This window comes from Chiloscyllium punctatum, chromosome 5, assembly GCF_047496795.1.
Source record: "Chiloscyllium punctatum isolate Juve2018m chromosome 5, sChiPun1.3, whole genome shotgun sequence".
NCBI lineage: Eukaryota > Metazoa > Chordata > Chondrichthyes > Orectolobiformes > Hemiscylliidae > Chiloscyllium > Chiloscyllium punctatum.
This window is the reverse complement of record NC_092743.1, coordinates 142,821,984-142,836,640: the sequence shown is the minus strand read 5'-3', so window position 1 is coordinate 142,836,640 and position 14,657 is coordinate 142,821,984. Positions and strand designations below refer to the sequence as shown.

Sequence of the window (14,657 nt, the reverse complement as noted above, 5' to 3'; positions counted from 1 at the left end):
TGGAACAGAGACATCTCCCTCCAGTAGAGAAAGACATTGTTTCTGTGTATAGGGTAGCACCACTGCACAAGCAAGGCTAGGACATGGGTGTAGGCCCCTATGAACCGACACAGATGGTATGGAATTGTACCCGCTCCATTGACATCACACCACAAAATATAAACACTTGTCCCCATTAACTACCCCTTGCCTGTTCATCAATATAGATAAAACCACACCATAAAAACCAGCAACAGTTAGTCCCAGTGCAGGACCGTGGTTCATAAACCTGCCCCTGGGATATTTCCACAGAAGGGTAGGATGCATTTTGCAGTAACTAGTTGATACTCCTTTAAACTCAGATAATGGAGAATCTTGAACAAAAGCAGAAATTGCTGGTGAAACTCAGTAGGTATTGGCAGCTTCTGCAGGAAGAAAGCAAGAGTTACCGTTTCACGTTCAATGACCCTCCTTCAGGGGCAGGATGAATCTTTACTGAATATTTATCACTGAAGGATCTTTACTGAATATTTATCACTGAAGGATCTTTACTGTTTTGGTAGTGAGGGAGGTGATTTGTCATACAATCTGAGAGGAAGGTCAGCCAATTCCCATCTTGTTCTGCATGTGAGTGTAATGAGGATGTTGACTCCTCTCTGATACTGCTAAGTGATTCTGATATTTCTTTATTTTCAGTATGTTGCTACAGTTGGAAGGTCTGATGGTCATCGCTGTAGGGTCAGAAAAGGGAGTAACAGAGGAGAACGTCAAACATCTGTGAGCAGATGGGATGGGGGAAGGGACAATGGCTTCTTGGTTCATGGATGAACAGATGGATGTGATGTTCTCTCCTCATCCATTATTGTTATGGGTCAAGGATTGGTCCGTGGGCAGGAAGCAGAGAGTGGGAATGAATGTGGCATTTATGAATTTTCAGGCTGTGACTAATGGCGAGCTGCAAGGATCAGTCCTGAGGGAGAGCCGTTTGAAATCTTTAAGCTGGGAGAGGGGTAGTAATCTTCTGAGGAGGAAGATGGTGACATTGAGTCGCAGGAAGATCACTTTCAGTGAGTGATGGAGCAGTAGTATAGGGGGGTTTGGGGATGGGGGGGTGGGGGGAACAGGATGGTCACAAGGTGGCTGAAGACACTGAATTACCACTCAGTGTGAACGGGATAGAGCCACCACTTGTTGACTGTAAAGTCTTTGCTCGTTTATTCCCAGAGCAAATACAGCTTTTCTGTAAATTTTCTCCTTTTGCTCGAAGTTAATACTTTGAAAGGCTTTTGAACTTAGAACATCTCCTCATGCAGCAATGACAAGATTTTATATTACATTGGGTATTGGGCTATAAAAACAGCATCTTTTCAGTTTCATTTTGATTATACTCTGAGCTGGGAAAAGGACTTTTCCCAACAAAGGCTTGAGGAAGGAACTTTAAAAAGCAGTTTTACTGAAACTCATTGTGGGTTGTGCTTATCCTGAGGGGGGCATTGAATAGGAGCTGCCCTATTTTTTGGGAGATCAACAAAGTAAAATTTGCCCTGCAACAGGCTGATGATTGGCTTGTGGAAATGTGACCACCTGGGGATGCCTAAGATAATCAACCTAACGACAACTACGATTGGCTTCTACTCAGTCAACTAGCTTGTGGATGAGAACGATAGAGTCAGGAGCCTTTGGACTTCTGAAAGGAAATGTGGTGTATTGCTCTCTCCAGCAAAATACTTGAAGCTAAAGAAAATCAGTTGCTTTCTGCCACCAGTTGCTGTAAACTAAGTGAGAGACGTTATAACTTCTGAACCAGTTGGTCTGTGCATCCTGTGAAGAAGTGAAAGAACCCGAGAGAAAAGCTCCGAGAACTGAAGGTCTTGGTAACCGGAAGCAATCACATCTGAGGACTAGTGCCATTGAACTGTTACCTCAAATTACTTGTTCCCCCTCCACCCATAACACTGATGTTTTTTTCATTTGTGTATATATATAGGAGTGGACTTTAGAAGATCATGACATTTTTAACTGGTAGAATTATATGAAAACTGTTCATAATTGTTTACCTGTGGTTAGAATCTATTTGAAATAAATAGTCGAACATAGAACATTACAGCACAGTACAGGCCCTTCAGCCCTCTGTTGCACCTACCTGTGATACCAATCTGAAGCCCATCTAACTTACACTATTCCATTTTCATCCAATGACAATTTAAATGCCCTTTAAAGTTGGCGAGTCAGCAGGGCCCTTGAAGACACAAACAGGGGAATATATTACAGGGAACAAAGAAATGGCAGAAGAATTGAATTGGTACTTCTGATCTGTGTTCACTGGGGAAGACACAAGCAATTTCCCTGAGGTAACAGTGGTTGAAGGACCTGAACTTGAGGGAATTTATATTTGCCAGGAATTGGTGTTGGAGAGACTGTTAGGTCTGAAGGTTGATAAGTCCCCGGGGCCTGATGGTCTACATCTCAGGGTAAAGAAGGAGGTGGCTTGAGAAATCGTGGATGTGTTGGTGATTATTTTCCAGAGTTTGATAGGTTCAGGATCAGTTCCTGCGGATTGGAGGGTGGCTAATCTTATACCACTTTTTAAGAAAGGTGGGAGAGAGAAAACAGGAAATTATAGACCAGTTAGTCTGACTTCAGTGGTGGGAAAGATCCTGGAGTCTATTATAAAGGATGAAATTATGACACATCTGGATAGTAGTAACGGGATAGGTCAGAGTCAGCATGGATTTATGAAGGGGAAATCAGCTTGACTAATCTTCTGGAATTTTTTGAGAATGTAACTCGGAAGATGGACGAGGGAGATCCAGTAGATGTAGTGTACCTGGACTTTCAGAAAGCTTTTGATAAAGTCCCACATAGGAGGTTAGTGAGCAAAGTTAGGGCGCGTGGTATTGGGGACAAAGTACTAACTTGGATTGAAAGTTGGTTGGCTGATAGGAAACAAAGACTATTGATAAACGGCTCCATTTCGGAATGGCAGGCAGTGACCAGTGGGGTACCGCAGGGATCAGTACTGGGACCGCAGCTTTTTACAATATATGTGAAATGATTTGGAAGATGGTATTAGCGAATTTGCTGATGATACTAAGCTGGGTGGCAGGGTGAAATGTGAGGAGGATGTTAGGAGATTTACAGGGTGACCTGGACAAGTTAGATGAGTGGTCAGATGCATGGCAGATGCAGTTTAATGTGGATAAATGGATGGTTATCCACTTGGGTGGCAAGAACAGGAAGGCAGATTACTACCTAAATGGAATCAATTTAGGTAAAGGGGCAGTACAGAGAGATCTGGGTATTCTTGTACACCAGTCAATGAAGGCAAGCATGCATGTACAGCAGGTAGTGAAGGCATCTAATAGCATGCTGGCCTTCATAACCAGAGGGATTGAGTTTTGAAACAAAGAGGTTCTTCTGCAGCTGTACAGGGCCCTGGTGAGACCATACCTGAAATATTGTGTGCAGTTCTGGTCTCCAAATTTGAGGAAAGACATTCTGGCTATTGAGGGAGTGCAGCGTAGGTTCACGAGGTCAATTCCTGGAATGGCGGGACTACCTTACACTGAAAGACTGGAGCGACTGGGATTGTATACCCTTGAGTTTAGAAGACTGAGAGGGGATCTGATTGAGACATATCAGATTATTAAAGGATTGGACACTCTGGAGGCAGGAAATATTTTTCCGCTGATGGGTGAGTGCCGAACCAGAGGACATAGCTTAAAAATACGGGGTAGACCATTTAGCACAGAGATGAGGAGAAACTTCTTCACCCAGAGAGTGGTGGGTGTGTGGAATGCTCTGCCCCAGAGGGCAGTGGAGGCCCAGTCTGTGGATTCATTTAAGAAAGAGTTGGATAGAGCTCTTAAGGATAGTGGAATCAAGGGTTATGGAGATAAGGCAGGAACAGGATACTGATTAAGGATGATTAGCCATGATCATATTGAATGGTGGTGCAGGCTCGAAGGGCAGAATGGCCTACTCCAGCACCTATTGTCTATTATCTGCAAATTTACAAACCCATCCTTCTACGCCCTCATCTAGGTCATTTATAAAAATGACAAAACATATCCTTGTGGTACCACACTCATAACTGAACTCCAAAATGAACATTTCCCATCAACCACCACCCTCTACCTTCTTACAGCTAGCGAATTACTGATCCAAACCGCTAAATCACCCTCAATCCCATGCCTCCATATTTTGTGCAATAACCCACCATGGGGAACCTTCTCAAATGCCTCACTGAAATCCATATACACCACATCAATCGCTTTCCCCTCATTCACCTGTTTGGTCACCTTCTCAAAGAATTCAGTAAGGTTTGTGAAGCATGACCTACCCTTCACAAAACTGTGTTGACTATCCCTAATCAACTTATTCCTTTCTAGATGTTTATAAATCCTATCACTTATAACCTTTTCTAACACTTTACCCACAACCGAAGTAATGCTCACTGGTCTATAATTTTCAGGGTTGTCTCTACTCCCCTTCTTGAACAAGGGGACAACATTTGCTATCCTCCCGTCTTCTGGCACTATTCCTGTAGGCAATGATGACAAAGATCAAAGCTAAAAGCTCTGCAATCTCCTCCCTGGCTTCCCAGAGAATTAGAGGATAAATCCCATCCGGACCGGGGACTTACCTATTTTCACACTTTCCAGAATTGCTCACACCTACTCCTTGTGAACCTCAATCCCATCTAGTCTAAAAGCCTGTACCTCAGTATTCTCCTTGACAACATTGTCCTTTTCTAGTCTTGAATACGGACAAAAAATATTCATTTTGTGCTGCCTCTATCTCCTCAGATTCCACTTACAAATTCCCACTCCTGTCCTTGATTGGGTCTAATCTTACTCTAGTCGTTCTTTAATTCCTGATATACCTATAGAAAGGATCAAGGAAAACCCTAAAGCTATCTGCCAACGACTTCTCATGTCCCCACCTGGATCATCTTAGCTCTCTGTTCAGGTCCTTCCTGACTAATCTGTAACTCTGAAGCATTCTAACTGAGCCTTCATGTCTCATCCTAACAATAGCCTTCTTCTTCCTCTTGACAAGAGATTCAACTTTTCTCGTAAACCATGGCTCCCTTGCTTGACCACTTCCTCCCTGCCTGACATACTTATCAAGGACACACAGTAGCTGTTCCTTGAATAACCTCCACATTTCAATTGTGCCCATCCCATGCATCCTAAATCTTGCCTAATCGCATCATAATTGCCTTTCCCTCAGCAATAACTCTTGCCTTGTGTTATATCTGTCCCTTTCCATTGTTAAACAACCGAATTGTGGTCACTATCACCAAAGTGCTCACCTACCTCCAAATCTAATATCTGGCTGAGTTGATTACCCAGTATCAAATCCAATGTGGCCCTGCCTCTTGTTGGCCAGTCTACATACTGTGTCAGGAGACCCTCCTGCACACATTGGACAAAAACTGACCTTTCTAAAGTACTCCAAACTATAGTATTTCCAGTCAATATTTGCAAAGTTAAAAGTCCCCATAAGAACTACACTGTCACTCTCGTTCCTATCAAGAATTAACTTTGCTATCCTTTCCTCTACATCTCTGGAACTATTTGGAGGCCGAAAGAAAACTCTCAACAGGGTGACCTCTCCTTTCCTGTTTCTAACCTCAGCAGGCAAGTCCTCAAACATCCTTTCTGCAGCCGTAATACTGTCCTTGACCAACAATGCCACACCTCCTCCTCCTCTTTTACCACCTTCTCTGTTCTTATTGAAACATCTAAACCCTGGAATCTGCAACAACCATTCTTGTCCCTGCTCTACCCATGTCTCCGAAATGGCCACAATATCAAAGTTCCAGGTACTAACCCACGTTGTAAGATCCCCCACCTTATTCCCGATGCTCCTGGCGTTTAAGTAGACACAGTTCAAACCACTTTCCTGCTTGCCGATGAACTCTTGCGACCTTGAAACCTCATTTCTGACCTCACTACCGTCAACCTCCAGGACACTGGAACTACAACTTTGGTTCCCATCCCCCGGCTGAATATGTTTAAACCCTTGCGAAGAGCAGAAGCAAAGTCTGTCCCCCCAGGATATTGGTACCCCTCTGGTTCAGGTGTAGACCCTCCTGTTTGTAGAGGTTCCACATATCCCAGAAAGAGCCCCAATTATCCTGGTATCCAAAACCTTCACTACTGCACCATTCCTAGTAGTTTATTAAATAGAGAAACCTGGTGTTAGATTATTATTAACCTGAGGTGATCAGATGCGTAAATTGAGGACTTTGTATACTTCAATAAAAGATTTCATATTTTGTGACAAGTCTGGGTATAGCAGAATTTGATTTCCAGTGAATCGTTACAGGAGGAAGAACAGCACAGATTCAGACAGACTGGGGTTCCAACACGGTACAGTGCTAAGGACAGGTTGTTTCTGAAACTGTATTCTCGTAAACTGCAGTTACAAAGACGGGTAGCTTAGTTGCTGGACAGCTGGTGAGTGATGCTAACAGTGTGGGTTCAATTCCCAAAGCAGCTGTAGTTAGTGTGAAGGATTCCCCTTCTCAACCTCTTCACTCGCTGACCCTCAGGTTAATCAACTCTCTGTAACGAGAGTGCAGCCCTGTGGTTTGGTAAGATTATGGTGACTTTCCCTTCGTAACTGGGATTAAAAAGGATAAAATTTGTGATTAAGGGCAATTCCTATAATTCAAAACTGAATCTCACATAAAAACATGTTATGACCTATTGTTAAAAAGAGTTAAGGGTGACTATTTTCAATCTGATATATTACAATTATTATGGAAGTTTGCCATGGGACATTAAATCTTATTTAAGTTCATAAGAGTCCACATTGTTAAAATACCCATGACTGGGCTATAATCATCAATAGGAAATCTGATTGGTAAAAGGGAAATCAATCACAACCACCTTGATGCCCTGAAAAGCTCAATCTACCATTTTGCCTCAAAGTACTGAAGCTAATTGTAAATGTTGGAACAGCTGCCTGAGCTGACTTTGCTCACTCAGCAGAGATCAGGAATCAAACCTGCAGCTTTTTGTCTGCGTAACTTATTGCGACAACAGCTGGTGCCTTTACCCACCCACAAAAGCTGTTGAGAGTTGTCTACTGCTATTTTCATACACCATTGATGTGAGAATTAATGGGTTCGTGGATTTTGCTCGGCTATAACAAGCAAACGACTTTTGAATGAAGAAACAAAAATTTGTTGAGGAATATATTTAAAATGCTTTACCTCCTCCATTCCTATGACATTTTATCTGTTGCACTTTAAATGTTCAAAGAACAGCTTATGTGCACTCACATAGTGATCACAAAATACAAATGAGGCAAGGTTTATATTACAGCTAAAACCAGGTTTGCAATGACAAAATTCTGAGACATTTTTGGCATCTCTAAAAGTTGTCCTAATAGATTACTCAGACATACCTCTCTACAGTACTCCAACTAGTAATGGACATTCTCTCAATTAATTTTCATGTTGTAATAACATTACACACCACTAACAAGAGTGCATCTTTTTTGTTTTGTCACTGAGAGAGTGAAGTATTTTGTATTGATCAATGCTCTGTTTAACAACAGGCTGATTTGTCATTCTCCTAGGTCACAGTCAGTGGTGGAACCAGGTGTCCTGAAGCAGGAGGACAGGGATGATGACAACACACAGCCACTCCTGGCTCTGCACTGAACTAAAGGCATCTCATAGCTCACAGAAACAATGGCAACTCCCCACTGGATCTCACTGATGCAAACATTAATGGAGCATTTGCTTAACTCAAGTCACATTCAACTATCTGAAGTGTTTTTTTCCATTTTTCTTCAAAGACAAAATTCTGATATCACTGTCATCTTGTCCGAACATCAAGTTGATTGAAGAATGAGAAATCATTTAAAACAGTATTCCTAAAGGATTTTGTATCTGCTATAGGTGACCTGATGGTAACTATGGTAACAGATATTGGTATATTGCCTAAGAAAGAGTGAAGGTAAATTTTCATTATTGCAGAACTGTTTGTCTTGATAACAGGCACGTACTATTCAGATGTGTTTGTGCCTTTTAGTAGTAACCAAGAAAGGATGGGTTTTATTTCAAAAGAGGACTCGAAAACTAATATTATGAACAGAAGGCAGGGTGAAACTCCATTTATTAAAGTGCCAAAGATCTATCTATCCATTCCTTGATTTATTTGCTGGATGAATGTTCAAAATTCATCAATGCAATTTCTTGCAATTCAGTAAAGGAAGGTAATGTTGCTAACCACAAAGCTGTTCAGTTGATTGAGCAAATAAAGAAATACTTGTGTGTTTTTTTTGTGTTTTATTTTGAGAAAATCAAGCTCAGTGACATTTATCCATTTTACAAAGTGTCTATCAATAACTTACAGATCATCGATTCCAACATATTATTCCATCCCAGCATTTTTATCTGTAAATAAAACAGAAGATGGTTCTTGATCCAAGAGCCAAATAAAAACCCAATGTATAATTAAAAACTCTAATTTAAAAAATAACTATTTACAGTCAGAAATACAAATTGAAATCCTACAATCATAGTGGTAGTTCCATTTTGTTCAGGTTTAAAGACTTTTTTTAAAAAAAAGCAGTCATTGCATTCACACCAGTACTAATGTGTACATAAAACAGAGCATTATGAGGTTCCATATTTACAGAAGAGCATGCAGCTTTAAAAAAATTATCCTTTCTGAAGAAAACCATCACAGCAAAGTAACAATCAACATGTACCAGTGTGTTCAACACTTGCCTACAATACTCAGAAATAATTAATTTTGTTCAGTGATATACAGTAGTAGTAATTTTAGAATTAAAATCTCAAAGTCAATAGCAGAAAATGAAAGGAATTTGTAGTGCCGTAATTGGTAATCACTCACTATGACACAACAAATCTGATACCAACAGAAAACAAAGTATTCTACAAAATATCAAAATAAAATGCATTCAATCTATTCTCTGCCAGTGGAACAGAATACAGTCACATTTCCTATTGCAAGTAGTCATTTCAAATAGAAGTGGATTGAAGCTAGGCTTAAAAAAAAGCATAGGCTTGTACGCAACTCATTTCAAATTAAAGTTAGATCTGTATGAGAATCGAGTAAATCAAAAACAAAAACACAAGTTGCTGGCAATGCTCAGCAGGTCTGGCAGGATTTGTGAAGAGAAAGTAGAGTTAAATCAGTTCTGAGGAAGGGTCACCGGACCCGAAACGTTAATTTTGATTTCTCTGCACAGATACTGCCACACCTGCTGAGCTTTTCCAGCAACTTCTGTTTTTGTATCTGATTTCTAGTACCCACAGTTCCTTCAGTTTTTTTTTAAATATAGAGAGTAAATTAGAACTTATTTGAAGGCAGACGATTGCAGAGAAATATTCCATTTATTAACTCTCACTAAAATGATGCAACTTATGGTAACAATATTGCTCGGAGTTTCTTCAAACATGCACACGCAGTGTTTCATAATGGGGAGATAAGGGAAGCAACAGTTTTGAATATTAGAATATTTGAAACCAACAACTTACAAAATATTGCAGTATCTTTGAAGCCAATTTTTGTATTTTTTATTTATGGCTACAAGGAGGTTTTGGTATTTTACTTCCACAAGAGGTAAAACTACATTACTAAAATAACTGGGAGAAAGTGAGGACTGCAGATGCTGAAGATCAGAGCTGAAAATGTGTTGCTGGAAAAGCGCAGCAGGTCAGGCAGCATCCAAGGAGCAGGAGAATCGACGTTTCGAACATGAGACCTTCTTCAGGAATGAGGAGAGTGGGCCAAGCAGTCTAAGATAAAAGGTAGGAAGGAGGGACTTGGGGGAGGGGCGTTGGGAATGTGATAGGTGGAAGGAGGTCAAGGTGAGGGCGATAGGCCCATTGGGTTGGTTGGTCCGGGTGTCCCAGAGGTGTTCTCTGAAACGTTCCGCAAGTAGGCGGCCTGTCTCCCCAGTATAGAGGAGGCCACATCGGGTGCAGCAGATGCAGTAAGTGATGTGTGTGGAGGTGCAGGTGAATTTGTGGCCACTCCGACCTCAAATTTACCTGGACCGTCTCAGACTCCTCCCTCCCCTTCCTAGACCTCTCCATTTCTATCTCGGGTGACCAAAGCAACACGGACATTTACTATAAACCGATCGACTCCCACAGTTACCTAGACTACACCACCTCCCACCCTGCCCCCTGTAAAAATGCCATCCCATATTCCCAATTCCTTCATCTCTGCCGCATCTGCTCCCAGCAGAACCACTTCCAATACCCTACAACCCTGATGGCCTCCTTCTTCAAAGACCGCAATTTCCCCCCAGACGTGATCGGCAATGCTCTCCACCACATCTCCTCCACTTCCCGTCCCTCCAATTGCCGCCAGGACAGAACCCCACTGGTCCTCACCTACCACCCCACCAACCTCCATATACATTGTATCATCCGGCGTGATTTCCACCACCTCCAAACTGACCCCACCACCAGGGATAGATTTCCCTCCCCTCCCCTATCAGCGTTCCGAAAAGACCACTCCCTCCGTGACTCCCACGTCAGGTCCACACCCCCCACCAACCCAACCTCCACTCCTGGCACCTTCCCCTGCAACCGCAAGAAATGCAAAACTTGCACCGACACCTCCCCCCTCACTTCTCTCCAAGGCCCCAAGGGATCCTTCCATATCCGCCACAAATTCACCTGCACCTCCACACACATCATTTACTACATCTGCTGCACCCGATGTGGCCTCCTCTATATTGGGGAGACAGGCCGCCTACTTGCGGAACGTTTCAGAGAACACCTCTGGGACACCTGGACCAACCAACCAACCCAACCACCCCGTGGCTCAACACTTCAACTCTCCCTCCCACTCCACCAAGGACATGCAGGTCCTTGGACTCCTCCATCGCCAGACCATAGCAACACGACAGTTGGAGGAAAAGCGCCTCATCTTCCGCCTAGGAACCCTCCAACCACAAGGGATGAACTCAGATTTCTCCAGTTTCCTCATTTCCCCTCCCTGCACCTTGTCTCAGTCAAATCCCTCGAACTCAGCACCACCTTCCTAACCTGCAATCTTCTTTCTGACCTCTCCGCCCCCGCCCCCACTCTGGCCTATCACCCTCACCTTAACCTCCTTCCACATATTGCATTTCCAATTCCCCTCCCCCAAGCCCCTCCTCCCTACCTTTTATCTTAGCCTGCTGGACACACTTTCCTCATTCCTGAAGAAGGGCTCATGCCCTAAAATAACTGGGAGGCAACTTTAGATCTCACTGACTCTTACTCCCCTGATTTTATTTGTTTCTTTTATTTAGTTCTGAACTGATTGACTTTGTCCATGGTTACTTGAAAGCTAGGCACCATGCAGCTTTTAGTCAGTACTTTGAACTTCCTGAACTCAGAACTGAATAAAATACAAAGTTAATTTATATTGCTGCAGTATTTGGATATTAAGGAATATTCAATTACATTTGCATTACTTAAAAAAAGACTCTGGTAATATTAGAGTATGTGTGATAGACTATGGCTGAACGGAGATAAAAAGCTCTTTCCCCTCTGTATAGCCAATCCAACTCCTTTGGATCGTTTGTAAACCAGCATCAGTCTAACAGAATAAGATGCTGCAGAATGCGATATATTTAAAAATCACAATACGTGGTTTTGTTGAAATAAAATATATTTTCCGTGCTTTTTCTGTACCCAACATAATGCTTCTTAGATAGTTTGCTAAGAGCTATCACTATGAGAACGTAAGTAACATTTACTCCAGTTTGCAATCCCCATTTCTCTGCAGGGACCTGACTGTACTTGTGATTGCTTTGAGACAGAAGTATTTCAGTTACATGGTGAATGTAGCCTTTGATGCTTTGCTCCTTCAAAGTAAAATCTGTCATTTGAACAGAGTGTAATAAATTTGAAGATAAAAGCATATGGTCATTTTATTGTAGATGTATTACAGCTGTCACAAGCCATCTGCTTTTTGGCACTTTGTGCAGATGTATCAGCTGTCTACTGAATGAGTGTGCCTTTCCACTTTGGCATTTGTTCATTTTTGTCACACTAAAAACAGTTCAACATTGGCTTGTGCAGTAACGAGCACCTTGTGAGAGTGTACTTTTAGGCTCTTCCTACAAAATTAATATCGGCAATTCTGAATTCCAGAGGATTCATTTTTATAATTTTATAAGCAACACTGATGGTCAGAAACTTGCTCTATAATGACTTACACAATTTAGGAATTTAATTTTTTTATTTGAACTGAGTGCTACTGATCCATCTGGGGGAATGACTTTGAAGGAGTTACTAAGCACAGTGTGGGTGAGCTCAGTATAGGCACAGATACATCTGTTAATTCAGAATGCTTCAGTGATCATGTCGTATTAACTTTGTGAGCTAATCAATCTTGCTCTCACTGTCAGGCTTAGTAACTTCTCAAAGGCAGCTCCCCCACTGAGGGCATTAACACTCATGTTATTAAAAAGAAATTAAAAAGTGAACCAAAATAAATTCTAAATTAATATCTCCACGTAACAGTACCCTTTTAATAATTAATTCCTATCACTTGTTATCAAAAAGGAAATGCTGATTTCAACTACATCTATGTGCCATGCAAATGCACTTTACCAAATGCAAGGGGAGGTACAAATCATCTCTATGTAACTTGTCATTATCAGCGATTAAAAATAAGCAACTTTGATTGTACAGAGAAATACAAAACACTGAAGGTCAGTTACATAACTGTGACAATCTATACCTTACATAAATTAATCAGACTGTGTTCACATTGAATACGGCAGAAAGCTACCTAATCCAGCCATTTTTCCAATAAAAGGATTCTTCAGTTGCTTCAGGTGAATTATTTTGAAATTATTCCAGTCACAACTGGAGAACTCCTACACTGGAAGTTTCTCTGTAGATTGTATTCAGCTTGGACCTTAGTATTTAACTTTTGGGAGAGGTCACAGGTCAAATATGATCACTCAATTATAAAGAATGTCCCCTTAAAAATATTTCAGGAGACCTTCTGATTTATTTAATTGCTTTGGTTTTGGAAAAACACATTACCCTCAGTCTGGAAACACTGCTGCACCAGGAATTTCAGGAAAAGTAGAAATCAATGGAACTCGTTGCACTTCATTACATCACACAATTTCTTCATGTTTGCTCAACCCCCAACCTGCTTTCTCTAGTTTATGTCAGAGATACAGCGTTAGATTGGGGAAAGACTTCTTCGTTGCTGAGGTGTCAGCTCTGGGTGCCACACATCCACGATAAAGATTAGCCTGTAGCTGTTCGCATCCTGCCAAACCTCATGCTCAAAGGAGTCATCGAAGATTATCACCTTGCCCTCCTTCCATTCTCTGCAGACAGACAGCAACATTGCATTTTCACATTTGGTGAAAATCAAAACTAAGTTTAGAGACATTTAACATTTCTTTCTATAGAAGAGAATTTGGATGAGAAATTTATAGGTTCCTGAAATAAAACGTGAGTACAAGATGGAAGTCTTTGGTGATTGAGTAATATAGTCAGAGCCATAGATTCATACAGCAGGGGAACAGACCCTTCAATCCAACCAGTCCATGCCGACCATAATCCCAACTAAACGTCCTGCTCCTGGCTCATATCCCTGGAAACATTTCTCATTCATGTACTTATTCAAATGTCTTTTAAACATTCTCACTGTAGCCACATCCACCACTTCCTCTAAAAGTTCAATCCACACACAAACCACACTGTGTCTTTTTAAAAGTCTTTCTCCTCTCACCTTAAAAATATGCCACACTCTATGGAAGAGGTATCTGCCACTCACCTTATCCATACCTCTCAATTTTATAAACCTCAATAAGGTCACCCCTCAACCTCCAACACTCCAGTTAAAAGTCCCAGCCTATCCAGCCTCTCCTCATAACTCAAACCCTCTATACATACCAGATCCTGGTAAATCTTTTCTGAACCCTCTCCAGCTTAATAATATCCTTCCTATAGCAGGGACACCAGAATTGGACACAGTACTCCAGAACAGGCCTCACTAATATATAATCTCAAAAAGGATGATTACTTGAATGGCAAAAAGTTGCAGCATGCTGCTATGCAGAGGGACCTGGGTGTCCTTTTGCAGGAATCACAGAAGGTTGGTCTGCAGGTACAATGGGTAATTAGGAAGGCAAACGGAATTTTGTCCTTCATAGCTAAAGGAATTGAGTTTAAAAGCAGGGAGGTTATGTTGCAGCTGTACAAAGTGCTGGTGACATCTGTAATCTGACTACAGTTAGGAACGGGTAAAGTGGTTTCTTAAGATCGAGATGTTCAACAATTTGGAATAGATGGAATGGAATGTCAGCAAACTCCCCATCAGTTTTTAAATTACACCTTTACAACGATAATTCCAGAAGTGGTGACCGGTAGTTCAACTGTATCCAACCAAGACGTTCATTGACATATGGTGACATTACGACACAGCAGAATAAACAGGGTGGGGGGGAGCAGGAACTGGAAGGGGAGCTCGGTCAGCAGGAAGTCAGGAACTGTCCCTCCATGAGGCACAGCATAGGAGGGCCCACTGCCTTGAACACTCAGGGTGGTTCACACAGCTGGAAGTAGGAACAGGTCTTTAATTGGCACAACTGGCCTCTAGGCAGGTCATTCTCCATCTTATGCAAAATATCCACAGCATTGGCAGCTGCAATAA

The 14,657-nt window shown here is 41.8% G+C and overlaps 2 protein-coding genes across 19 annotated transcripts in view; one reads left to right on the top strand and one right to left on the bottom strand.

Moving 5' to 3' along the window:
- The window catches only part of LOC140477513 (clavesin-1-like), a 121,399-nt gene extending 113,122 nt beyond the window's left edge, over window positions 1-8,277 (top strand). For all 3 annotated transcript variants that reach the window (XM_072571577.1, XM_072571574.1, XM_072571575.1), the window contains one exon: window positions 7,576-8,277. In XM_072571577.1, the coding sequence (XP_072427678.1) occupies window positions 7,576-7,660 (85 nt within the window). In that variant the 3' untranslated portion in view covers window positions 7,661-8,277. The remainder of the gene's footprint in view (window positions 1-7,575) is intronic.
- A 5-nt stretch (window positions 8,278-8,282) lies between these two features.
- Window positions 8,283-14,657, bottom strand: part of unm_hu7910 (un-named hu7910) — a 230,793-nt gene continuing 224,418 nt past the window's right edge. For 7 of the 16 annotated variants that reach the window (XM_072571557.1, XM_072571571.1, XM_072571570.1 and 4 more), the window contains one exon: window positions 11,137-13,326. In XM_072571557.1, coding sequence (XP_072427658.1) covers window positions 13,176-13,326 — 151 coding nt within the window. In that variant the 3' untranslated portion in view covers window positions 11,137-13,175. Of the gene's footprint in view, window positions 8,399-10,755; window positions 13,327-14,657 lie in introns of those variants that run through there. The other 9 variants (XM_072571565.1, XM_072571566.1, XM_072571564.1 and 6 more) reach the window with 3 other exon arrangements.